The sequence below is a fragment of the Coregonus lavaretus genome (assembly GCF_964263955.1).
Source record: "Coregonus lavaretus genome assembly, chromosome: 29".
Taxonomy (NCBI): Eukaryota; Metazoa; Chordata; class Actinopteri; order Salmoniformes; family Salmonidae; genus Coregonus; species Coregonus lavaretus.
Genome location: NC_140016.1, coordinates 39,335,621 through 39,363,488, shown reverse-complemented (window position 1 = coordinate 39,363,488; position 27,868 = coordinate 39,335,621). Strand labels below are relative to the sequence as shown.

Below are 27,868 nucleotides of genomic sequence, written 5' to 3'. Positions count from 1 at the left end.
CATGGGAGAAATGGAGAGACACTTTGAGCATCATGCCTAACAGGAAGTGTAGAGAATGGGCTTTCCTTGAAGGACGGGGAAAGGAGAGGAGGATCTCAGCTGAAATCCAAGAATTCTGATATGTTCTGTCCAGTTGTCCCTCAAACAGGTCTGCAGGTGCCATCTACCAGTCTACAGAACATCTGTGAGGGAACTGTGAGGATTGTCAAGACAGAGAGTTAACTGTACATTTTTGATTGTTTATTATACTTGCTTTGGCAATGTTATCATATGTTTCCCATGCCAATAAAGCCCCTTTGAATTGAATTGAGAGTGGGTGAGATAATCACTGTTGAGCATTCCATTTAAAATAGTAACAAAACTGTTCTAGAGTCATATTGTCTCAGCACAGTAGGGTACAGCAGGGTTAGAGAGATATGCACTTACAGTCATGGGGCCAGGATTATTGCTTCTCATCAGGGTATTGTAGGAGGCGGTAGTGCAGGACCTTGAGAGCATCATGTCCACTGGATAGGGCTGAGTGACTGAACTGTGTGAATGGTGTCGTCGAAAAGAATCCTGCAGCAACAGGAAATGTAGATTACAATTAATACAGTGGTCCTCTGTAGCTCCATTGGTAGAGCATGGCGCTTGTAACGCCAAGGTAGTGGGTTCGATCCCCGGGAACCACCCATATGTAAAAATGTATATGCACACATGACTGTAAGTCGCTTAGGATAAAAGCGTCTGCTAAATGGCATATTATATTATAATACATTTTTGTAAGGGTTGATAAAAAAATAGTTAGGGAAAATCAAGTCTGACACTTTAAAAAGGCTTCTAAAGTTTAATTTCTATTTTAAACATCAAATACACTACAAGTTTGCATTTCCTGCTGTATACATTGAGAAGTGGGCCAATTGTCGCCGCAATAGTCGCGTTCACAACTGAAGAGTATAGCCTACACCTGCCTTTCAGTGAGCAGTAAAGGATGTTGATGACGTATACCCATACCAATAAAAAGGCTTATTTTAATTGGCTGATGTAACTACATGAAGTTCATGATTATCTGCTCAGATGCCAGTGTGCTTTTCTCCTACGGGAACATCCCGAACTCCCACACACATCAACACTGACTTTAGCTTAATTGGACATTGTTGTATGTGTAATAAATATCTAAGTTAGCAATGCAAAGTGCCAGATAGTTAACCATTTACAGTAACTGTTGTTCATTATTACTGACAAATACCATCAGCTGACAAAAGAGCTAGCTAACTTAGCTACAGAAATTAATGGAGAAATCAGACCTTTCTGTATTTGGTAGCTCTGGCTGGGCAGCTTCATCTTGTATAAGGTTGAGGGACTAACTTACTTCCACTAGCTAGCATGACTATAGCCAGTAACCAGGTAGGGCTAGCTAGCCAGTAGCCAACTAGTGCTAACCAACTTTGTTCTGTTGAATTTGTTCTATTGGCATGCTAACTTAATAAATTCTGCTTCTTAGCTAACATTAGTATTTTTATCTTCCTGTCACACTCAGTTTAATCCTTTCTTTGTAATGCCAACCTAGGTTATAAACACAACCCCTAAACCATGTTAATATTATGAGGGGGGGTGTACTTCTGGGTAGAACAAGACAAAAATGTAATAGTTTATTTGTTTTCCGTTATTCCATGTCCAAATTTTACACTATAAATGAACTCAATTTCTGTTTTTCAAATTCAGAAACCAAAAACAAGCCGTTATCTATCCGTTTTTCCATTCTCAGTTTTGACTCGGAAATTAAAGTAACAAACAAAGCCTACATGGACCCACAACTCATGCTGTCACAACAATATTAAATGGCAAACATGAGAAATAATTTGTGTGTTGTACTGGATAGTACCAGGGAAATGAAATATTAAACACATTTTGCTATTTATTTTCTAAACATCTAAGCTTGCATATCATGTTATTTTATGGAATCATTTAGTTGCGGAAACTCAATTGGAATTGCAAACATATTGATTTGATTAATCGTTTGTCTATTTGCATTACCAATTGAGTTTCGGCAGCTAAATGATCCCATAAAAAAACATGATATGCAACCTCAAACATTTCGCGCCACGGATGACGTAGAGTGTACAAGTTTGTTGAATTATGCTGTACATGTAACCAACCATCGCTGCATTTTTCGCGCCACAGCGAAGCCACACCTTTGGTAACAGAAATACGCATTTTGATTGGTGCGTGCAGACGACAGACTCGCGCCAGTTTTTTTGCAGTGGGACCTCCGACTTAGTGAATGAATTGTTGGTGCTGAATCCTTTTTTATTAAAAAAAAAATAATACTTAGTAAATTGGGGTCGAAATCAAGCCACATTACCCAACTATTCGACATATTTCATCTGAAAGCATGGCTCCTAAGGATTATTTGGCTGAGAAAGGTATTTATTTACTTTTGCTAACTTAGCTATCTACTAACAGTAGGTCGCTTGAGACGCTAGGCACTTTTTTTCTCGAGTATATGGAGGCTAGTACTGTAACACAAAACATATTTGCTATTAGCGTGCTCACTCGCATAACTACGTCTGAGCAACAAGTGACGTAAGCCATGCTATTGGACTTTGGAATCACTAAATAGCTTGCTAACCAACTAACATTTGATTGTATTAGCGACAGTATAGCATACGTTTTTAGGGTACGTTGGGGTTGAGTAGCTAGCTAGCTAATCAAAGTATTTCTGACTACTCAGCCAAGAAGCCAACTGAATATTAGTTTATAATATAGCTAACTAGTTGTACTAAACATCTAAACTTGGTCGTCCCGTGCACAACATTATCTGGCTACTTGTGAAGTTGTTTCAGCAGTTTAAAAAGTAGGGCAAATAGACTTGTTGTTTATGGCGTGCATGTTCGCTTCAGTTTTAAGTAACCCGGATGGAACTCATGAGGACAAAGAATTACGCGCGAGGAGCACATGGTTCAGGGGCAGAGAAAGAGAATGCAGGATTTACTCTGATAATGAACGATAGAACTGACCAATACTACAAAAGTGATTGAATTAGTTAAAGATAAATGTTAACTCAATTTTGTACATAACATTTCAATTGAAAAAGTGCAATGGAATAAATTGCTTGCCAGTGGCTAGTTAGCAATCCACACGCATTTTCGCCATATGCTTCTCATCCGCGGGAGATGGCTATTCTTTGTTGCATGCAGCTGCAGTATGGGCGTGATGTTTATCCGGTCCTAGCTATCTAGGTAATATATTTAGTTTGCTGCTAAATAGTGTATCTATTGTTGGTCTAAAGTCCAGTGTAACGTTACAGTGAATTCGGCAAATCAACAAACTGGTCCTGAAACCGAGTCATGTTTTGAAGCCATAGCTAACGCAATCCCCCAGTTTAGTTGGGACTATTTTACGACCGAGGGAAAGCGGCGGATTGCTCGTAGTGACCAGGCTAAAAGCCATGTGCTGTTCTGTTTACAAAATTATTGCGAATACAGAATGTTGAAGAGGTTGTGATTTTGGGCTCGAATGAAAAGTAAGTGAAATAACTACGCATATTGTGTAGGTACAGACAGGGTTTGTGTAACTCAGTTGGTAGAGCATGGCGCTTGCAACGCCAGGGTTGTGGGTTCGTTTCCCACGGGGGGCCAGTATGAAAAAACAATTTAAAAATGAATGCACTCACTAACTGTAAGTCGCTCTGGATAAGAGCGTCTGCTAAATGACTTAAATGTAAATGTTTGTTTTGAGGTGTCTAAAATCCAGACGCGTCTCCTAGTATAGTTCAAATTTTTGGAGAAATGGGGGTTATTTTCACCAACATTGACAGCGATTTGGTTGTTGGCGTGAGCAGCAAACAAAACCTGTAACATTACATCATTGTTGTAAAGGTTTGGGCGCATTTATATTTTATGGACCAATCTTTAGCACCAAAATAAAAAATGATTTATTTTAATCTTTTGCCAGCCCTACTTTGAACATATAAAATTAGCTTAACTGGATAATATCCCTATTATCTATTGCTTAGTCCAAATGCCCTCTGCCCCTCGGACCATCTTTAGCCACCTGCACCCCATAGAAAAACATTTTGCGACTGAAAGCGAAAAGGAGCATTTTCTTATTGCACAAGTTAGTCCCTCCCTGTTTTAGCCAGTGTTCTTCAGTTGGTGCCCTCAGACCATCTTTAGTTTCTTCGTGGTTCTCCACCTATCCTTGATGTTGATGGATGTTCGGCCAACAAAGGGGAAAGAGGACTTTACTCTGGCCCATTGACTCTCTCCATGGCGCCTCACTCCCTCCTTCACCCACTCTCTCCTCTGCTGTCCACATCCTCTTCCTGCCTCTTCCAGTAGGGACAGTACTTTAATGTAAGAAATCGTTATCTGTGGGATGCGATGTTACCCAACAAAGGGGGTTGTCGAAGGACCACAAATTAGGTCGCAGTATGTAGGCCCTTGACTACCATGCTGTTGATGGCAATTGGAAAACTTTCACAAAAAAATACAGCTCATTAACTGAGCCTTGTATTGAAACTGGAAGGGAAAAAATTGGTAAAGGGCGAGCTAAATTAGATTTTTCACTCAGCTTGGCAAAAAAAGACGAGGCCCTAATTCAGACTGAGGCTTTGCTCTGCCTATAAGATTAATAACATTCAATGTGCACCGTTGAATATTCTGTTCTTTCCCTCAGAGAAATGCAAGAAGTTCCTTCAAGAGTTTTACAGTGAGGATGACAATGGAAAGAAGGTGTTCAAATATGGAGCTCAGCTTGTGAGTATGGAACTGACTTTCATGACCCTGTTCTGTCTGTAATATGTCACGCCAGTCTTCAAGTCATTTGCAATTGAAAATCAATGATCTAATATGAGAAATGGTTCTAAACCATGATGCTGTTGATTGGTAAAGTATAATGGATTAAGTATTCAAAGTTAAAAACAAATCGTCAATGTAAGTGTCGGGGCGAGCCTGGAGGCCGCCATCTTCCTCCCCTGCCCCAACACACTGAATGGTTGAGTGAACAAAGTAGTGACTTATTTCAGTAGGTTAATATTTACCAATGTATTTTTGTATTTTATTTTCGTATTGAAATCCAGGAAGTAGATTAATGTGCACCATGAGTCGGGATCTGGGTCTGACGACTTTATGGGTAATGGAAAAAGGAATTGCATCATGAAGCAAAATTTAAAAACAAAACAGCAGGACAGGACAACTTTACTGTGAAAGTAGCAAGCCAAAAGCATCAGGAGCTAGTTCGGCGAATGGCAAACAAATAACGTTACAAATTGCTACAGGTGTTAGCAACTTCACATTTTATTGGTCAAATACACATATTTAGCAGATGTTATTGCGGGTGTAGCGAAATGCTTGTGTTCCTAGCTCCAACGGTGCAGTAGTATCTAACAATTCACAACCATACACACATCTCAAAGTAAAGGAATTAAATTAAGAAATATAAAAATATTAGCACGAGCAATGTCGGAATGGCATTGACTAGAATACAGTATACACATATGACATGAGTAAAACCGTATGTAAATGTTATTAAAGTGTCAATTGCTCCATTATTAAAGTGACCAGTGATTCCATGTCTATGTACATAGGGCAGCAGCCTCTAAGGTGCAGGATTGAGTAACAGGCTAGTGACAGTGGTTAGTTTCAGGGGAGGGTACTGGGTGGAGGCCGGTTAGTGATGGCTATTTAACAGTCTGATGGCTTTGAGATATAAGCTGTTTTTCAGTCTCTCGGTCCCAGCTTTGATGCACCTGTACTGACTTCGCCTTCTGGATGACAGTGGGGTGAACAGGCTGTGGCTCGGGTGGTTGAAGTCTTTGATCTTTTTGGCCGTCGTGTGACATTGGGTGCTGTAGGTGTCCTGGAGGGCAGGTAGTGTGCCCCCAGTGATGCGTTGGCCAGACCTCACCACCCTCTGGAGAGCCCTGCGATTGCGGGCTTTGCAGTTGTTGTACCAGGTGGTGATACAGCCCGACAGGATGCTCTCAATGGTGCATTTGTAAATGTTTGTGAAGTTCTTAAGGGGCAAGCTGAAATTCTTCAGTCTCCTGAGGTTGACGAGGCACTGTGTGGGTGGAGCATTTCAGATTGTCGGTGATGTGAACGCAGAGGAACTTGAAGCTTTTCACCTTCTCCACTGAGGTCCAATGGATGGGGGCATGCTCCCTCTGCTGTCTCCTGTAGTCCACGATCAGCTCCTTCATTTTGTTGACATTGAGGGAGAGGTTATTTTCCTGGCACCACTCCGCCAGGGCCCTCACTCCCTGTAGGCTGTCTCATCATTGTTGGTAATCAGGCCTACTACTGTGGGTACAAACAAAGCATCCAATTCGGGAAAGTTGAATTTCTGGTCAGAATGCTGGTGAGTTACCGCCGCTCTGATATACAAAATATATTGGGTATCAGTTGCTTAGGAGCTAGAAGCAGAGCTGCCATGTCTGTCGGTTCCATCTTACCTTTCTTCGAATGGTTGTCAAGCGGTCCTAAAGTGATCACTGCACACGGACTACTGCAGCTAGTGAATCACTTCATGCTTTGTATTGAGAACATAATCAGGATCAGACACACAGCTCTATCGCGGACAGGAAAAGAGTGAAAATGCGCACTGTATTTGTGTCTGACAGGGACATTATTGCACCTGGGTACAATGCACCTGATTTTAGCCAGATATTCTGCCTACTTCCCTTAAGTTACTCAGCTACTCAAGTACTATTTGTCTACTGCTTTACTTCAGAGATTGGAAACCACTACTTACCGCTAGCCTAGCTAATAGCTACCATCTCTTTGTTTACTTCCTGACTTCATTTCCTGAAGACCAATAGTAAGATGCTCCTTCATCCCACCTCCTGTAATTATCAATCTTAGAACCACGAAAGAGTATCAACGGATTACAGACTACATGGAAGACCTTTGCGCTTGCACGAAGGAGGTCTTTGTTTTTTATACTTTTTTACATTAAATACCACATTTATTTGGCAATTCAATGCCGAGACACCAATTGTTGTTAATGTAACTAAATACCGTTTTTAATGCATTTTAGGTAATTTCGTAAATGTGGCATTTTGATATAAAAATACAGAAATCTAAACTGTTTGGGGTACTGACAAATGTCCAGGCAAGGGTTATAAAGGGCCCAGAAGTGTTTTTGGGTGAACCTCCCCCTTTTACTAGGGCATTGGGCCACCACAAGCCACAACAGCTTGAATGCACCTTGGCAAAGATTCTATAAGTGTCCAGAGCTCTATCGGAGGGATGTGACACCATTCTTCCACAATAAATCCCATCAGTTGGTGTTTTGGTGGTGGAAAACGCTGTCTCGGGCGCCGATCCAGAATCTCTCCCATAAGTGTTCAATTGGGTTGAGATCTGGTGACTGAGACGGCCATGGCATATGGTTTACATCGTTTTCATCCTCATTAAACCATTCAGTGCCCTGTGGATGGGGGTTAATTGCTTAAATAACTCAGGAGCCACGCCTGTGTGAATGCACCTGCTTTCAATATACTTTGTATCCCTCATTTACTCAAGTGTGTTCTTTATTTTGGCAGTTAACTGTACATTGCAGTATTTTGACATGAGCAGGAACTTTTGTCGTTGTTTGCAGGAAAGGGCCATGCAGCATCAATGCTAAGCAACAAATGTAAATATTCTGTGTCCCTGATGGAAGCCCTGTTGTGTCTGTAGGTTGCCCTGTCCCACAGGGAGCAGGTGGCTTTGCAGGTGGACCTGGATGATGTGGCCGAGGAGGACCCCGAGTTGGTGGAGAGCATCTGTGAGAATGCCAAGCGCTACATGGGCCTGTTCGCCAATGCGGTCCACGAGCTTCTGCCAGAGTACCGCGAGAGAGAGGTATTTTAGCTATGTTAATACGAACACACATTTAAGACCTAATCTGGCATGCTTGACTGGATATTGATTTGGATATGGCAGTTGCTAATCATGTTAATTAGAGGAGGGGGAGGGGGTCTGACAGTGTGCATAGTGTACCACCCATTGAGCTATAAAAGAGAGGCGCGAACATATATTCTCCCTGTGTGATCACTAAATAATGGTGTATGTTTCTCATATTGAAATTAATGACTGAGCACAGAATGCATCCCTACACATCCTAGAAATAGAATATCAAAATGAGTTCAGAGTGTGATGTCATATCGGAATGAGTGATATCAAGTGTGACAGCTGTGAAGAGCCAGCCACATCCCCTAACCAGCCATTAGCCTACTCAGCAGCTTCTCTGTCTGTTCTTTCTGCGCATCTCCGTCAGTTTTAAAATGTTATTTAGCCGTGATGGTGAGCTGAGGTGTGCAGACAGTGATGGGGTTTCTGTTACATTTGTTTAATTATTGGTGCGGCACGCAGCGTGAGGGAAGTGGATATGTATGTTTTCATTCTGCCTGTAAGAACAAGCAGGCCAGTCTGATGAGGATTTGTTGTCACGCAGCCTCTTGAGGGCCACTGCCATAGAGGAGAAACGGATCACAGTGACAGTAGGGCTGTGACGATACCAGTATCGCAATATTTTTTCCGTGGCAAAAATGAAAACGGGAAGCAGACTAAATTCTTTGGTCCTTTAAAAAAACCGACTGTAAAATATTGTGCTGTAGCTTGGAAAATAAATGAATGTGACTGGATGACAACATAATGATAAAGTTAAATCCACTTTGTGTTTTGTTTCCTTGCCAAGATACTAACGAGTCCTGCTTGCACCTTCACATGACTGAACTGAGTTTCTAGTCCAAAAGTTTTTCTTAAAAGTTATGCCCCATATTACCGGCGCCTTTCTACCACTAATTGGCGCACATGTAATATAATTTTATAAACCATGTCGTGGGGCGTTTTTAAACTACTCGCAGGCCGCAGGTTTTTGGTTTGATAACGAACATCCTCGTTTAGTCATGTTACCTGGCTAGCTAGCTAACAACATGGTATCTTGGCTATGCACAAATTTGAATGGCACAGAACAAACTTAAAAAAGGGATGGATAGCCTACTCATAGAGATGCTTCAAAGGTGTGATGCATATGCCTAATCAATGTAATTCTAAGCTTAATTAAAAGTATACCCATAACATGATGCAGCCACCACCAAGCTTGAAAATATGAAGAGTGGTACTCAGTGATGCTTTGTATTCAGGACATAAAGTCCTTTTTTTTGCCACACTTTTTCCGTTTTACTTTAGTGCCTTATTGCAAACTGGATATGTTTTTTCTGTACAGGCTTCCTTTTCACTCATTTATTGTGGAGTAACTACAATGTTGACCCATCTTCATTATAATTTATATTTTACCTGGTAAGTTGACTGAGAACACATTCTCATTTACAGCAATGACCTGGGGAATAGTTAAAGGGGAGAGGAAGGGGGATGAATGAGCCAATTGGATGCTGGGGATGATTAGGTGGCCATGATGGTATGAGGGCCAGATTGGGAATTTAGCCAGGGCTTGTGTTAACACCCCTTCTCTTACGATATGTGCCATGGGCTCTTTAGTGACAACAGAGAGTCAGGACACCCGTTTTAACGTCTCATTCGAAAGACAGCACCCTACACAGGGCAATGTCCCCAATCACTGCCCTGGGGCATTGGGATATTATACTTTTTAGACCAGAGGAAAGATTGCCTCCTATTGGCCCTCCAACACCACTTCCAGCAGCATCTGGTCTCCCAACCAGGACCAACCCTGCTTAGCTTCAGAGGCAAGCCAGCAGTGGGATACAAGTGGTATGCTGCTGGCTAAGTTCTCCTATCACAGCCATTAAACTCTGTAGCTGTTAAAGTCACCCTTGGCCTTCCTTCCTCTCCAGCAAATGAGTTAGGAAGGACGCCTGTATCTTTGTAGTGACTGGGAAGAGCAGAGCAGAGCAAACCCTGTGATAATACTGTGATACTTGGCCTGTTATCACATCGTTAGTAGAATGTTGGTATTGTGACAACCCCACTCTGAAAATAGGCACATTTTTCTTGCACTTTACAGAATTTTGGTGTGTTTCCGTGCATTAAAAAAGTATACTTTTTGGGCCCCTCGCCAGTTTGCATCCCTGGGATGAAGTTATCGGTAAAACATTGAGTCTGAGACTAACTGCCCCGGGACCTGTCAATACCTGTCTCATCTTTCACGCAGGTGGTGGCCAAGGATTCCCTGGATGTGTACATTGAGCATAGGCTGATGATGGAGCAGAGAGGTCACGACACCGCAGACACGAGGGACCCTCGCAACCAGTACCCAGCAGAGCTCATGAGGAGATTGTAAGTTCACTTAGCTAGCATGTTTGTCATTGTCTCTGAGTTAGAACTGGGCATGAACCTGGATGAATTGCTTACTAAGACCAAGGAGCTGATCGTGGACTACTGGAAATGGGGGGGGGTGAACATCGACAGGGCCGCAGTGGAGAGGTCAAGAGCTTCAAGTTCCTCGGTGTCCACACCACTTAGGACTTAACTCTTCTCCCTGGCATGACCCCTCAAATCCTCATGAAGTTCTACAGCTGCACCCTTGCGAGCACCCTGACTGGTTGTGATACTGTCTGGTATGGCAACTGCACCGCCCGCGACCGGAAGGCCCTACAGAGGGTGGTGCGGGCGGCCCAGCGCAAGCTCCCAGCCATGCCAGGCGGTGTCTGAGAAGGGCCCAATAAATTGCCCAAACCACCCACACGCCCTTACCAACTCGCTTGGAGGGCCTTCCGTTATAACGCGTTGCTGACGAAACTCCAAGGGTGACTTCGAGAGTGGCGAGGTTATCAATAAACACAATAACTTCGGGACACAATGATGCAATGCAAGTTCCACTTTTTAAATAATAAAACAAGCATGAAATTCTGTTTTACAAGATAAATCTCTGTAACAGTTAAACCTTTTAATTTTGGAGGTATTTCATCTTTTACTTGTGTTCAAGTTTAGAAATCAGACAAACAAATGCTTGTGGCATATTAGGCAGTCTTCTCCATTATTTTGTGTGAAATTGCACAAACTCAAATAACTATTTTATGGGATTCCACTTCGCTCTGAACACGGCAGTGTTGCTGGCTCGGTAGAAGTGGCTATCGGAGGGTTTAATTAGCCCCTACACCCTCCATAATTTTACCTCCCTCCGCTTTGGGACACTTATGCATGTGGCGGACTATCCACACTGACTCTATGCCCATCCGCAGGTCTACCCACTCAGACACAACCTACGCTGCTGCTAAAATTACTATTTATAAGATTTATTACTCCATTACGCTACTGTCCATTTGATTACCATTAGTATTTATATACACTGCTCAAAAAAATAAAGGGAACACACAATGTAAGTCAATCACACTTCTGTGAAATCAAACTGTCCACTTAGGAAGCAACACTGATTGACAATACATTTCACATGCTGTTGTGCAAATGGAATAGACAACAGGTGGAAATTATAGGCAATTAGCAAGACACCCCCCAATAAAGGACTGGTTTTGCAGGTGGTGACCACAGACCACTTCTCAGTTCCTATGCTTCCTGGCTGTTTTGGTCACTTTTGAATGCTGGCGGTGCTTTCACTCTAGTGGTAGCATGAGATTGAGTCTACAACCCACACAAGTGGCTCAGGTAGTGCAGCTCATCCAGGATGGCACATCAATGCGAGCTGTGGCAAGAAGGTTTGCTGTGTCTGTCAGCGTAGTGTCCAGAGCATGGAGGCGCTACCAAGAGACAGGCCAGTACATCAGGAGACGTGGAGGAGGCCGTAGGAGGGCAACAACCCAGCAGCAGGACTGCTACCTCCGCCTTTGTGCAAGGAGGAGCAGGAGGAGCACTGCAAAATGACCTCCAGCAGGCCACAAATGTGCATGTGTCTGCTCAAACGGTCAGAAACAGACTCCATGAGGGTGGTATGAGGGCCCGACGTCCACAGGTGGGTGTTGAGCTTACAGCCCAACTCCGTGCAGGACGTTTGGCATTTGCCAGAGAACACCAAGATTGGCAAATTCGCCACTGGCGCTCTGTGCTCTTCACAGATGAAAGCAGGTTCACACTGAGCACGTGACAGACGTGACAGAGTCTGGAGACGCCGTGGAGAACGTTCTGCTGCCTGCAACATCCTCCAGCATGACCGGTTTGGCGGTGGGTCAGTCATGGTGTGGGGTGACATTTCTTTGGGGGGCCGCACAGCCCTCCATGTGCTCGCCAGAGGTAGCCTGACTGCCATTAGGTACCGAGATGAGATCCTCAGACCCCTTGTGAGACCATATGCTGGTGCGGTTGGCCCTGGGTTCCTCCTAATGCAAGACAATGCTAGACCTCATGTGGCTGGAGTGTGTCAGCAGTTCCTGCAAGAGGAAGGCATTGATGCTATGGACTGGCCCGCCCGTTCCCCAGACCTGATCCAATTGAGCACATCTGGGACATCGTCTCGCTCCATCCACCAACGCCACGTTGCACCACAGACTGTCCAGGAGTTGGCGGATGCTTTAGTCCAGGTCTGGGAGGAGATCCCTCAGGAGACCATCCACCACCTCATTAGGAGCATGCCCAGGCATTGTAGGGAGGTCATACAGGCACGTGGAGGCCACACACACTACTGAGCCTCATTTTGACTTGTTTTAAGGACATTACATCAAAGTTGGATCAGCCTGTAGTGTGGTTTTCCACTTTAATTTTGAGGGTGACTCCAAATCCAGACCTCCATGGGTTGATAAATTTGATTTCCATTGATAATTTTTGTGTGATTTTGTTGTCAGCACATTCAACTATGTCAAGAAAAAAGTATTTTAATAAGATTATTTCATTCATTCAGATCTAGGATGTGTTATTTTAGTGTTCCCTTAATTTTTTTGAGCAGTGTATTTATCCAGCTACTGGTCACTTACTCCTGTTTACATAATAATAATAAATAATATGCCATTTAGCAGACGCTTTTATCCAAAGCGACTTACAGTCATGCGTGCATACATTTTTTTTTTTTGTATATGGGTGGTCCCGGGGTTCGACCCCACTACCTTGGCGTTACAAGCGCCGTGCTCTACCAGCTGAGCTACAGAGGACCACATGTGTATATTACCATGAGTATTTATATATTCCTGCTACCAGTCTCTTTTCAGCCCTGTTTACATGTACAGTGTACAGTACCAGTCAAAAGTTTGGATACACCTATTCATTCCAGGGTTTTTCTTTATTTTACTATTTTCTACATTGTAGAATAATAGTGAAGACATCAAAACTATGAAATAACACACATGGAATCATGTAGTAACCAAAAAAGAGTTAAACAAATCAAAGAAATATTTTCGATTCTTCAAAGTAGCCACCCTTTGCCTTGATGACAGCTTTGCACACTCCTGGCATTCTCTCAACCAGCTTCATGAAGTAGTCACCTGGAATGCATTTCAATTAACAGGTGTGCCTAAAGTTAATTTGTGGAATTTCTTTTTTTCCTTAGTGCGTTTGAGCCAATCAGTTGTGTTGTGACAAGGTAGAGGTTGTATACAGAAGATAGCCCTATTTGGTTAAAGGCCAAGTCCATATTGTTGCAAGAACAGCTCAAATAAGCAAAGAGAAATGACAGTCCATCATTACTTTAAGACATGAAGGTCAGTCAATACGGAATGTTTCTTCAAGTGCAGTCGCAAAAACCATCAAGCGTTATGATGAAACTGGCTCTCATGAGGACCGCCATAGGAAAGGAAGACCCAGAGTTACCTCTGCTGCAGAGGATAAGTTCATTAGAGTTAACTGCACCTCAGATTGCAGCCCAAATAAATGCTTCAAAGAGTTCAAGTAAGACACATCTCAACATCACTGTTTCGAGGTGACTGTGAATCAGGCCATCATGGTCGAAATGCTGCAAAGAAACCACTACTAAAGGACACCAATAATAAGAACTTGCTTGGGCCAAGAAACACGAGCAATGGACATTAGACCGGTGGAGATCTGTCCTTTGGTCTGATGAGTCCAAATTTGAGATTTTTGGTTCCAACCGCTGTGTCTTTGTGAGACGCAGAGTAGGTGAATGGATTATCTCTCCATGTGTGGTTCCCACTGTGAAGCATGGAGGAGGTGGTGTGGCGGTGCTTTGCTGGTGACATTGTCTGTGATTTATTTAGAATTTGAGGCACGCTTAACCAGCATTTGCTACCACAGCATTCTGCAGCGATACGCCATCCCATCTGGTTTGCGCTTAGTCCCACTCATTTGTTTTTCAACAGGACAATGACCCAAATAATACCTCCAGGCTGTGTAAGGGCTATTTGACCAAGAAGGAGAGTGATGGAGTGCTGCATCAGATGACCTGTAGCCTCTTGTAGCTCAGTTGGTAGCGCATGGCACTTGCAACGCCAGGGTTGTGGGTTCGATTCCCACGGGGGGCCAGAATGAAAAATGTATGCACTCACTAACTGTAAGTTGCTCTGGATAAGAGCGTCTGCTAAATGACTAAAATGTAAAATGATGACCTGGCCTCCACAATCACCCGACCTCAAGTTGGACCGCAGAGTGAAGGAAAAGCAGCCAACAAGTGCTCAGCATATGTGGGAACTCCTTCAAGCATTTCAGGTGACTTCCTCATTAAGCTGGTTGAGAGAATGCCAAGAGTGCAAAGCTGTCATCGAGGCAAAGGGTGGCTACTTTGAAGAATCTCAAATGTAAAATATATTTTGATTTGTTTAACACTTTTTTGGTTACTACATGATTCCATATGTGTTATTTTATAGTTTTGAGGTATTCACTATAATTCTACAATGTAGAAAATAGTAAATATAAAGAAAAACCCTTGAATGAGTAGGTGTGTCCCAAATTTTGCTGGTACTGTATAAACCCACCTCAACCGCTCCAGTACCCCTGCACATTGAACTGACCTGTATATACTTGCCTTCTTGTTTTTCAGTCTCATTGTAGTTCTTGTGGTTTTAATTTTGTTTTCTATTATCTTAAATTATAAATTAGCACTGCATTGTTGGGAAAGAGCTATCAAGATAATTTCACTGTACTGTTTTATACCTGTTCTGTCCTGTACACGTGGCGAATAAACGAGTGTGTGTATATATTCTTATTTGGACTGGATGCATGTTCTACTAAATATGAGTTACAAGCCATAGCCAGCTCATGACTGCTGATTTTACGTATTTAGGAGGCAAGGAATAACAATTATGGCATTCCCTCTGAGACAGATCCTTTCTCTCACAGCGAGCTGTACTTCAAACCGCCCAGCACTGCCAAACCCAAAGTGGTCCGTGATGTCCGAGCAGACAGCATTGGTCAGTTGGTGACAGTTAGGGGCATTGTCACCCGTGCCACTGAGGTCAAACCCATGATGGCAGTCGCCACTTACACCTGTGACCAGTGTGGCGCAGAGACATACCAGCCGGTAAGCGATTGGCATTCTGTTGTTGTTTTATTGCATGAACCAGTCAAGAAAACTTGATAAACTATATAAGAAAATAAATGGAAAGAATTTACTAGATCTCACAGGAGGGCTGGGTAAATAAATTCAACATTCGGTCCGGTACAGAAACATTTAAGATCTCTCGGTTCCTTGTGCTAACCCAGACACCTCTCCCTGTCTTATCAGATCCAATCCCCCACCTTCATGCCCCTCATCATGTGTCCCAGTCAAGAGTGTGTCACCAACAAGTCCGGCGGCCGGCTCTACCTGCAGAGCCGAGGCTCAAAGTTTGTCAAGTTCCAGGAGCTGCGCATACAGGAACACGTAAGGACCTTTTGTCTAACCCTTGGGGGTGGCAGGTAGCTTAGTGGTTAAGAGTGTTGTGCCAGAAACCGAAAGGTCGCTGGTTCTAATCCCCGAGCCCTGGATAAGAGCGTCTGCTAAATGACTAATTATAATTATATAAAGAATCTGAAACACAGCAACACATTCAATTCACATAGCTCTCTGGCAGAAGTTGAAGGCAAATAAACAAGCACAAGTCAGACTAATGCATTTGCACTGGTTTGAAAGCTGTAACCCTTGCCTGTGCCTCATCTATTTCCAGAGTGACCAGGTTCCTGTGGGGAACATCCCCAGGAGCATGACCATCTACGCCCGCGGGGAGAATACGCGCGTGGCCCAACCCGGAGACCATGTGGCTATTGCTGGTGTCTTCCTCCCTTTGCTGCGCACTGGCTTCAGACAGGCTGTCCAGGTGAGTGCACTCAAACACATTACAAAGTTGCCTTAAACCTTATTGAGAATTATCCTAAAGTTGAGCAACATAAAATAAGTTGGCGAAAAATGGTACAATCTGCCTTACTCCATACCCATGACTTGGCTGAGATGTAAAGGAAGACTTGTTCAGGCTAGAACGGCCCATTCGGCCTGAGACAACTTGATGTACAAGTACATCCCCTGAACCAGGAGGCTAGTTGGCTGGCTGAGAGATGCTGCTGTTGTAATGTGACTGTCACTCCCTCTCAGGGTCTGCTTTCAGAAACGTACCTGGAGTCCCACAGCATCACACTGATGAACAAGACCGAGGATGACGAGCTGGGCACAGCAGAGCTGAGCGAGGAAGAGCTGCGCCAGATCACAGGTATGTGCGTGCATGCCTGACTGTTTTGAAATCACCCCTAGGTTCTCAAACCTTTCAGTGATCACAGGTCTGAAGGAACCAGATTGATGTTGGCAGTATTATGGAAGCTTCACTGCATGGTGCTTACATGTATCCTGTCCTTTTGGATCTGTGAACAGAATGTTAAGGGAGTGCGTTTTTTTTAACCATTCTCGTATTGTTTATCCAAGAGGATGTGTCGACGCGAATGGACTGTGTAACTGAATAGTTTGGTTAATGCGCTTATCTCTCTTACTTGCAGAGGAAGATTTCTACGAGAAGCTTGCGGGCTCTATCGCCCCTGAGATTTTTGGCCATGAAGATGTAAAGAAGGCTCTCCTGCTGCTGTTGGTTGGAGGAGTGCAGCAGGCCCCCAAAGGCATGAAGATCAGAGGTGAGCGCAATAAAACTTCCACTGCCCTGCAACATTGTCCATTAGAATAGCTGCTTTGGCTTTCATTTGAATTAACTGGAGTTTCGGGATGTTTAACTTATGACCCGGTTTGGCTCCTTCCAGGCAACATAAACATCTGTCTGATGGGAGACCCAGGAGTAGCCAAGTCCCAGCTGCTGTCTTACATCGACCGCCTGGCTGCTCGCAGTAAGTACAATCTCCTGGAACTGTCTAAAATATTTATTCTCCATGTATCCTCCTTCATTTGCACTGATCCCATGTCGCAAGACTGGTATTAGCAACAGGCTAAATGGCCTACTGGAAATTGACTAAAAGCCTTGCACCATTCCGCACAGTTGTTGAATTAATAGGGACATGAACCAAATATAGTCAATGAAAAGGTTTAAGGAGTAACATGGGTAGCCGGGATCCCGGGACTGTCCCGGAACTCTTCCCTATATATATATTTTTGGGGTGGTTGTTGTGAAATTACAAAACATTTATCCAATGTCAGCACTAATGCAATTCCACAAAATACACAACATGCGCAGCAGCTGATTAGCAAAAAAATTAATTGCACCTCATCCAAACAGGTTGTTGCATGGAAGCCTTTAGCCTAGTGTATTTACTTCACACTGCCGGACTGCACACGCGACCCGAATGCAGTTAATAAACATTACAGGAAACCGCTACACTATAACCTATAAACAATTCAGAGGCATGAAGGGAACATTCTATCATCTCCTGTCCTACAGCGTAGGAGATTGTCCTATCCCAATCCCACTGAAACCCAAAATCCTGACTCCTGTCTCGCATGAAAATTCATAACTTTATTCTGTAATCCATAGGTTGCATTATCAACGCACGTCTCTGCCTATGCATGTCAAAATACCGCTATAACATTTATGCACTGTCTTTTACTTGCTGGCCAAATGAAATGTGTTTGGTCGCATACACATATTTAGCAGATGTTATTGTGGGTGTAGCGAAATGCTTGTGTTCTTAGGTCCGCCAGTGCAGTAATTTCTAACAATACACACATCTAAAAGTAAAATAATGGAATAATTTTTTTAAATAAATGTTAGGACGAGCAATGTTGGAGTCTGGAATCAGTGTGTGTATCTCTGTATACGTGTGTGTGTGTGTGTGTGTGTGTGTGTGTGTGTGTGTGTGTGTGTGTGTGTGTGTGTGTGTGTGTGTGTGTGTGTGTGTGTGTGTGTGTGTGTGTGTGTTTATATGCATACAGTACCAGTCAAAAGTTTGGACACACTTACTAATTCCAGGATTTTTCTATATTTTTACTATTTTCTACATTGTAGAATAATAGTGAAGACAAACTATGAAATAACACATATGGAATCATGTAGTATATTTGAGATTTTTCAAAAAGCCGCCCTTTGCCTTGATAACTGCTTTGCCCACTCTTGGCATTCTCTCAACCAGCATTGAAGGTCATCAAGAACAGTGGCCTCCATCATTCTTAAATGGAAGAAGTTTGGAACCACCAAGACTCTTCCTAGAGTTGGCCACCCGGCCAAACTGCACAATCGTGAGCAAGAACCTGATGTTCACTCTGACAGCTCCAGAGTTCCTCTGTGGAGATGGGAGAACCTTCCAGAAGGGCAACCATCTCTGCAGCACTCCACCAATCAGGCCTTTATGATAGTGGCCAGACGGAAGCCACTTTTCAGTAAAGGCACATGACAGCCCGCTTGGAGTATGCCAAAAGGCACCTGAATGCCAAGCGTCACGTCTGGAGGAAACCTGGCACCATCCCTACGGCGAAGCGTGGTGGCGGCAGCATCATGCGGTGGGGATGTTTTTCAGCGGCATGGACTGGAAGACTAGTCAGGATCGAGGGAAAAATGAATGGAGCAAAGTACAGAGAGATCCTTGATGAAAACCTGCTCCAGGCGAAGGTTCACCTTCCAACAGGACAACAACCCTAAGCACACAGGCAAGACAACACAGGTGTGGCTTCGGGACAGACTCTGAATGTCCTTGAGTGGCCCAGCCAGAGCCCGGACTTGAACCCGATCAAACATCTCTGGAGAGACCTGAAAATAGCTGTGCAGTGACGCTCCCCATCCAACCAGACAGAGTTTGAGAAGATTTGCAGAGAAGAATGGGAGAAACTTGTAGCGTCATACCCAAGAAGACGCGATGCTGTAATCACTGCCAAAGGTGCATCAACAAAGTACTGAGTAAAGGGTCTGAATACTTATGTAAATGTGATATTTCAGTTTTTGCTTTGTCTTTATGGGGTATTGTGTGTAGATTGAGGATTTAAATTTTTCATCCGTTTTAGAATAACGCTGTAACGTAACAAAATGTGGAACAAGTCAAGGGGTCTGAATACTCTCCAAATACTCTGTGTGTGTGTGTGATGTATAGACATTATGGACAGTATGTTTAGTATATCTGTAGGATAGAGTATATACAGCAATAGTTTAATTGGATGGCATTGATTAGAATACAGTATATACATATGAAATGAGTAAAACCGTATGTAAACATTATTCAAGTGACCAGTGATTCTATGTACATAGGGCAGCAGCCTCTAAGGTACAGGATTGTGTAACCGGGTGGTAGCCAGCTAGTGACAGTGACTAAGTTCAGGGCGGGGGGGCCGGCTAATGATGGTTATTTAACAGTCTGGCTTTGAGATAGAAGCTGTTTTTCAGTCTCGGTCCCAGCTTTGATGCACCTGTACATACCTCGCCTTCTGGATGATAGCAGGGTGAACAGGCCGAACAGGTCATTTAATTTTTGTTTGACTGCCACTAATGCTATGCTCTGTGCGTCCTGAGCGCATTCTGTGTCGAGATGGCCTTACTGCTGAATTAATTGAGGAACATGAGAACGCTCTGAATTTATGAACGGGCTGTTTCGCAGCTCACAACGTCTTTGGCGATCAAAGGGTAGTTACTCTATCATTACTAAATATCACTTTCATTTGCTCTGAAATCTTTACGTAGTGGCGTCGACAAGGTGGCGTGGCGCCCCTAGCCATATCTTGAATTTAAACGCTTTAAATGGGCACTTCTGATTTTTGCGGTATTTCCAAGGACTGTCTGGATAAATACGAAATTGAAACTTGGTAGATTTCTTTTGACAATATTGATCCCTAGAGGTCCTCACTCGTGTTCAAGTAAATAAAGGAATGAAGATGATTCTATTTTGGCTCCTGCCACTATTATCAGCCATGACCATACCTCCCTGACCCCCTCCAGGCCAGTATACAACGGGCAGAGGATCCTCTGGCGTGGGACTGACGGCAGCTGTGATGCGTGACCCCCTCACCGGGGAGATGACCCTGGAGGGCGGAGCCCTGGTTCTGGCCGACCAGGGTGTCTGCTGTATTGACGAGTTTGACAAGATGGCCGACGCCGACCGCACAGCCATCCACGAGGTGATGGAGCAGCAGACCATCTCCATCGCCAAGGTGTGCTTTCTCCTCATTCACAGCCACATGTCTGGCAGTAGCTCTGGAAACAAAAACGAACACTTTTTTGTTTTTTTATGTAAGGCTATTCATGAATTTCAACTGGTTTTATAAATAAATAATAATATGCAATTTAGCAGACGCTTTTATCCAAAGCGACTTAGTCATGTGCGCATAAATGTTTACGTATGGTGGTCCCGGGGATCGAACCCACTACCCTGGCGTTACAAGCGCCATGCTCTACCAATTGAGCTACAGCAGACCAAGCAGAACTGACAAGATTTTCTACCTGTATCCCTATGACAAGGTGGAAAATGACAGTCAAAACAGAGCTTTCCCCTGTTCAACGATAATGTGTGTGACTAACTCATTCCCTTCCCAGGCGGGAATCATGACCTCCCTCAACGCCCGCTGCTCCATCCTGGCGGCCGCTAACCCTGCTTACGGCCGCTACAACCCGCGCAAGACCATTGAGCAGAACATCCAGCTGCCGGCCGCCCTGCTCTCCCGTTTTGACCTGCTTTGGCTCATCCAGGACAAGCCTGACACGGAGGCCGATCTCCGACTGGCCCAGCACATCACCTATGTTCACCAGCACTGCCACCAGCCACCCACTCACTTTACCCCCATCGATATGAAGCTCATGAGGTCAGTTCACTGGTAACCCAGAGCCAGGTGTAACATGCACACCCCACGGCAACTTATTGCAAACTTTGTGGTGCTGGAAATAAAATAAAGAATTACTATTTAGTCATCAGTGATTAGACATTTCTCCCACATGCATTTTTATTTTATGTGACTAACTGTATCATCGCTCTCCAGGCGTTACATCTCCCTGTGTACGAGGCGACAGCCCGTCATCCCAGAGGCACTGGCTGATTACATCACGGCGGCCTACGTGGAGATGAGGAAGGAGGCGCGTGTCAGCAAGGACTGCACCTTCACCTCCGCCCGTACACTCCTGTCTATCCTCCGCCTATCCACCGCCCTGGTGAGACTCACCCCATCCTAACTACACACCCTTTCTACCCTGACTGGGTGCATACTTAGAATGAAGAGTGGAGCAAGACTGCATGGATTGGGGGGACAGTTGGTTGCAGCCCAGTGTGTGCTAAAGTGCTTACAGTGCAGGTAGTGGCAATGCCCAGCCTACCTGCAGTGTGAGCACTTATTTTACACGCTGGGCACTAGGCCCTGTGTCTACTCTCGCCCGCACTGACTCGCCTATTGAATCTGACTCCTTCATGTCCATTAAGACTGGAATGTAATGCTTCTCACTGTGTGGTCTCGTAGCGCCTGGGTGTCAAAAGTGCTGTTTGTGCAGGTAGCTGACTCAACCGCCCTACTGCAAAACCAGCACTTCGCGACACACCGGCTGTACTGTGCTACATCTGGATGGCGACAAGAGGGCAAACCTCTGCCACGCCATTGGGTGACCCTGTACCTACCTAGCTCTCAAACTCTAGGCGGCATTCTGCCTTCTCCCTACAGTTTTCAGCTGTCAGCTTTGCCCACGACTGGCTCGTGTAAACTACAATCCCGATGCTTTGTTTTAACGTTTAGAAACGTTGAGCATCGCTTGTGATACGGCTTTCTAAACATATGGCACTTCTCTTTCATCTGCGAGAATCATTCAAATAAAAAAAAAGATAGCTACACTTACTGTTTTGCACAAATCCATACAGCTATGGGTGCCTCCATCTGACAACTACACTTCCGCTACATTTCCAGCCCGCTCTATAGCAAATTAGCACAGGTGGTCGCCTCTTGTCTTCCGTCTGTTTTCTGTGAACAAGCGCTGTAACATGGCGATATGACCATGTGAGAACACTAACCCTATAAAGGTGTGTATCAATTGAACATTTTGTTTTTTGAAAATGGTTTATTGCTGACATGAAAAATAAATATGTTTTATGCTTCCAAAACCGTACTGCAAGCGGCAGGTGTTGATGTTCAGACCGAGTGTCGGGGCCCTTAACAAAACTCCCCCGTACAGATGACTACTTTGTCCAATGACTTGTGTGTAATGATCAACGGCTAGTACCTACCCAACTGCTGTCAAAGGTTTCTTCCATGCCCTTTATGGAGTGTTTGTGTTGATTTTATTAATATTGTCATAATTGTACTCCAGTATGTTTTACTGTGGCTTTATCCCAATCCAGCTGTGTTAATATGTACGTTTTTGTGTCTAGTCCCAGTCAGCTTTGCAGGGTAGGCAGTCAGCCTGTGTTTGTAGGAGCAGCTGTGCAAACCCATGCAAAACTGACTGTGACTGGAACTAGTCGTCGCTCACTACCTGAACGCTTCCTATAATACAACCATCACTGTATTAACGTTGCCTATTGTGTCAATTTTGATTGTCAAGCCTCATCCATTGGGAGAGACTAGCTGGTGTTGAGAGGCGGAGACTTGGGCAATTGTCGGCCATTCCAGAGGGCATTGCACTTGTCTCGGTCTGACAGTGCCGGCACAGCGCAACCTACGATGTCTGATCGACTCTTAACAGTTTAATATTGCATGTATTTTTGGTATGTGCTCTGAGCTTTAGCCTATGTACCTGCCTGACCTGTGGTCTCTCCCTCACCCCCACCCCCACAGGCCCGTCTGCGGCTGGTGGACTTTGTGGAGAAAGAGGACGTGAACGAGGCGATGAGGCTCATGGAAATGTCCAAGGACTCCCTGCAGGCTGACAAGTCCAGCACCACCAGGTCAGCTACTCTCCGCTGCTGTGGGAAACTGCCAACAAGACAGTCCCCGATGACACCGTTGTTATGCTTTAATAAGATCTCTGACTGAATGCCTATGGTTGAGGTTTGGGTTATAACAGAGTAAGGGGATGACCTACTCTGGGAATAGCTATTCAGGAGCTACTGTATATTAAAAGTGGCTCCATGGCCAGAGGGACGTTTTTTTTTTACGGCCTTATCTGTTTACACAGCGTGTTAACTGGAGAAGACCTTAACGGCTGACATGTCTACAGGTTTTAAGTGCTTCACCACACGCCCTATTGACTTCAAATGATTTTTTCACATACTACTGTGCCAGTCTACCTCGAGGGATTCAAAGGAGTTGATTGGAAAATGTAAGCATGTAGCACTGTATGTTTTGGAAGCGGTAGGGCTGTATGACCAAGTGCATTTTAAGCAGAGTTTGGGTCAATGCAATTTCCTGTCAGTTTAATTGGACATGGATTTGATCCTGTCGGATAGGCATTCAGTTTCTGAACAGATCAATGTAGGCCTAATTCATGGGTTTGACCCCCACCCTGATCTCAAAGTTCCACGACTTCAGACACTTAACCTTTTCCATCACATTGTTTTCCAGAGCCCAGCGGCCGGCGGACGTGATCTTCTCCCTGCTGCGTGAGCTGGCCACGGAGGGTGTGAAGGGTCGTGGTGGGTCTTGGGGTCTGGTGCGCATGGCGGAGGCCGAACAGCGGTGCGTTTCCCGTGGCTTCACCCCTGCCCAGTTCCAGGAGGCCCTGGACGAGTATGAAGAGCTCAATGTGTGGCAGGTCAACCAGGCCCGCACCCGCATCACCTTCGTCTAAAGAGCTCTTTCACAGCCACAAGCCTCTTACACAAAACCAGGGAATGGCTTGGCCTGTGAAGAGATGGCTAATGGGCTACTGACTACAATGGGACCCCCTTAGTGCGTCCTCATCTACACCATCATGACAGAATTAAATGCAAACATGCATAGTGGTTTTGCAACAGCGAAACGTTGCTAACTGTGGGGGTTTTGCTTACTTGGCTATCAAGTGCTTTTAAAAAATATTAGATGGCTGTTGTCAAATAAAACTCTTTGTAAATACATTATGTTCATAAGCAATCTGTTTGACTCTTTCAACCTCTTTTGTATGAAGTATACTATATACAGTGGGGGAAAAAAGTATTTAGTCAGCCACCAATTGTGCAAGTTCTCCCACTTAAAAAGATGAGAGAGGCCTGTAAGTTTCATCATAGGTACACGTCAACAATGACAGACAAATTGAGAAAAAATAATCCTGAAAATCACATTGTAGGATTTTTAATGAATTTATTTGCAAATTATGGTGGAAAATAAGTATTTGGTCACCTACAAACAAGCAAGATTTCTGGCTCTCACAGACCTGTAACTTCTTCTTTAAGAGGCTCCTCTGTCCTCCACTCGTTACCTGTATTAATGGCACCTGTTTGAACTTGTTATCAGTATAAAAGACACCTGTCCACAACCTCAAACAGTCACACTCCAAACTGCACTATGGCCAAGACCAAAGAGCTGTCAAAGGACACCAGAAACAAAATTGTAGACCTGCACCAGGCTGGGAAGACTGAATCTGCAATAGGTAAGCAGCTTGGTTTGAAGAAATCAACTGTAGGAGCAATTATTAGGAAATGGAAGACATACAAGACCACTGATAATCTCCCTCGATCTGGGGCTCCACGCAAGATCTCACCCCGTGGGGTCAAAATGATCACAAGAACGGTGAGCAAAAATCCCAGAACCACACAGGGGGACCTAGTGAATGACCTGCAGAGAGCTGGGACCAAAGTAACAAAGCCTACCATCAGTAACACACTACGCCGCCAGGGACTCAAATCCTGCAGTGCAAGACGTGTCCCCCTGCTTAAGCCAGTACATGTCCAGGCCCGTCTGAAGTTTGCTAGAGTGCATTTGGATGATCCAGAAGAGGATTGGGAGAATGTCATATGGTCAGATGAAACCAAAATAGAACTTTTTGGTAAAAACTCAACTCGTCGTGTTTGGAGGACAAAGAATGCTGAGTTGCATCCAAAGAACACCATACCTACTGTGAAGCATGGGGGTGGAAACATCATACTTTGGGGCTGTTTTTCTGCAAAGGGACCAGGACAACTGATCCGTGTAAAGGAAAGAATGAATGGGGCCATGTATCGTGAGATTTTGAGTGAAAACCGCCTTCCATCAGCAAGGGCATTGAAGATGAAACGTGGCTGGGTCTTTCAGCATGACAATGATCCCAAACACACCGCCCGGGCAACGAAGGAGTGGCTTCGTAAGAAGCATTTCAAGGTCCTGGAGTGGCCTAGCCAGTCTCCAGATCTCAACCCCATAGAAAATCTTTGGAGGGAGTTGAAAGTCCGTGTTGCCCAGCGACAGCCCCAAAACATCACTGCTCTAGAGGAGATCTGCATGGAGGAATGGGCCAAAATACCAGCAACAGTGTGTGAAAACCTTGTGAAGACTTACAGAAAACGTTTGACCTGTGTCATTGCCAACAAAGGGTATATAACAAAGTATTGAGAAACTTTTGTTATTGACCAAATACTTATTTTCCACCTTAATTTGCAAATAAATTCATTAAAAATCCTACAATGTGATTTTCTGGAATTTTTTTCCTCATTTTGTCTGTCATAGTTGACGTGTACCTATGATGAAAATTACAGGCCTCTCTCATCTTTTTAAGTGGGAGAACTTGCACAATTGGTGGCTGACTAAATACTTTTTTCCCCACTGTATATGAAGTTTCTCTGACATTTTGAGCTTCTGTGTTACAGAAGTTAAAGTAATTTAAGACCAGCTATAAGGGCATTAATGGACAATACTTTGAATGCTTCTACATTATGAATGTTGGTGTTAATAAATGAATGGCTTAACTTGTGGCAATATTTAGTCCACATTTATACTTTTGAATAGTTTAAGATCTTTCATTAGCACATTTCCCTTCCAAAAATGGCATGACTTGTGCCACAGGGTTATTTGATACAGCCTTATCCATAGTGTAGGCTATTGTATGTAGGTCACCATTTTGTTTCTGTACGTGTGGAAAGAAGAACTGTAAATAGTCCAGACACCTGGTTTGTTTTAGGGTCAGCCTGGCTGTTTAGACTAATTTGCTGCTTTCATAAGCAGCTGTCCACGGTTGTCTCGCTTGTAACTACAATGAATACGATAATGCATGTTTTTGTCAAACTTCTGTGGAAGTATGAACACATTATTATAGGCCTTTTAATATCCGCTATGGAGGGAAATGTGTAACACAGTATTCTTCCGTAATCCTGAGTTGATTGATAGCCCAGGTTCTCTTTAATCCATCTCATCGAAATTGTACACCTGTCACAAAGGCTGTTATTTCCCACCAGAAATGATAATACAACATTGGGCTGCATATGAAACGATTTCCCCCATTTTTTGGGGGGGGTAGTCATTCCAGTTTTATTGTGGGCATGTAGAAACAGAAAAACAGGTGTCCCATGAAAATAACTTTCATTTGCCATTTTTTTTAGATGCTTTGTCAGAGTTAAACCATATCAGGACAGTTCCTCAGATTTCAACACACTGCACACAGACTTCTATATAATGCCCAATTGCATACCACACATTTTATTCTATATTAGTGTTATTTTCAACACAATGTAGGGTTCATGCTGTACAGCTCACCAGTTTGTAGTTCTAAAAACCGGAAATGAGTGATCTCTGGTTCGTTCAGCCATTCCTATTGGGGTTTTGGGATTAATGCCAAAAATAAGGTTAACACGGGTTTAAGAGATTTAAGTTTTTTCTATGAGATCTGTCATAACATGACCTTTCAGAATTGTATTTATTACATACATGCTTAAAAATGCACTAAAATTACGTTAGCTAATGAAGATTATCGTGGAACAAAACGAATAAGGTCTCCTAAAGCGGTTTTTACTAGGGATGAATATTTTCCTGAAAATCTACCAAATTTCAATACCGGGAATAATTCATATTGTCCCGAGAGTTCCGGAAAATATAGCAAAACTCGGAAGTGCCCATTTAAAGCATTTAAAACCAAGATATTGTCAATGTCGGGGTTCTCCCCAAATAAGTGGCGTTGCGCCACTATTTAAACATTTCAGAGTAATTCAAAGTGAACTTTAGTAATGATAGAGTATCCTAACTATCTTTGATCGACAAAAGGCAGGTTTCCATTGATCCAGGTTTATTCGACAAAAACAATGTTGCACAAAAAAAAAATTGTTTGACGTGTAATTGAAACTGCAGATATTGGAGAAATTTTCTAAATATCAACATTTTCATCCGTTCGATGGGTGGATTTAAAAAAAGACATTGCGACAAATGATGATGGGAAGTTTTTTCAAATAATGATTGAAAATGTTTAAAGGTACGTGGGGCACGTGTCGTAGTAAATATAAAATGTTATAGATTGATCTGAGTAATATGTTGTGCAAGAGGTTGTGCAAGACAAATTGTGTTAGGAGCTTGTTTTCAATAAATGTTCTGTGTCATGTGTCTGATACTAACAGTGTGTTAGTTGTCTGTGCATAACATTTTAGTAGCGAACAGAGCACCAGATGGCCTAATCTTACAGGAGTACGATAACTGGACAACACCCACACCTCAGGCCCAAGGCCCCCACCAGTTGCTTCTCACGAGTTTCCTTTGACACACACAGACATCTCACTGTGGACGCACACTCATTCTCAACCCCCCCCCCCCTTCTACTGGTCGGGTGCCAAGGGCAGAGGACTCTGCCGTGCACCAATGGGGCATCTGCTCTGGACAGAGCAGACCCGCCTCCTACGCCTCGGGAACCAATCAA

At 43.8% G+C, this 27,868-nt stretch overlaps 1 protein-coding gene and 1 long non-coding RNA gene across 2 annotated transcripts; one reads left to right on the top strand and one right to left on the bottom strand.

Annotated features, from left to right (window-relative positions):
* On the bottom strand, positions 1–20,178 carry LOC311104910. The gene is made up of 3 exons (XR_014610201.1): positions 20,090–20,178; positions 427–558; positions 1–193 (listed from the first exon to the last, which is right to left on the bottom strand). It is a non-coding gene; the product is annotated as an uncharacterized lncRNA (long non-coding RNA).
* On the top strand, positions 2,247–27,584 carry LOC311104909 (DNA replication licensing factor mcm7-like). Its single transcript, XM_084146882.1, has 15 exons — positions 2,247–2,405; positions 4,660–4,739; positions 7,665–7,829; positions 10,099–10,223; positions 15,120–15,300; positions 15,505–15,642; positions 15,926–16,075; positions 16,348–16,462; positions 16,743–16,874; positions 16,998–17,081; positions 20,108–20,319; positions 20,702–20,967; positions 21,142–21,310; positions 22,918–23,027; positions 23,644–27,584. Exons 1-15 carry the CDS (start codon positions 2,375–2,377, stop codon positions 23,867–23,869), a joined length of 2,184 nt encoding a protein of 727 aa, XP_084003008.1. The 5' UTR covers positions 2,247–2,374; the 3' UTR covers positions 23,870–27,584.
* The last annotated feature ends 284 nt before the right edge of the window (positions 27,585–27,868 follow it).

Coding starts and splice junctions, on each gene's coding strand:
- LOC311104909 (XM_084146882.1), top strand. CDS start 2,375: ATGGCTCCTAAGGATTATTTGGCTGAGAAAG. Junction 7,830..10,098: donor CAGAGTACCGCGAGAGAGAG/GTATTTTAGCTA, acceptor TCTTTCACGCAG/GTGGTGGCCAAGGATTCCCT. Junction 10,224..15,119: donor GCAGAGCTCATGAGGAGATT/GTAAGTTCACTT, acceptor TTTCTCTCACAG/CGAGCTGTACTTCAAACCGC.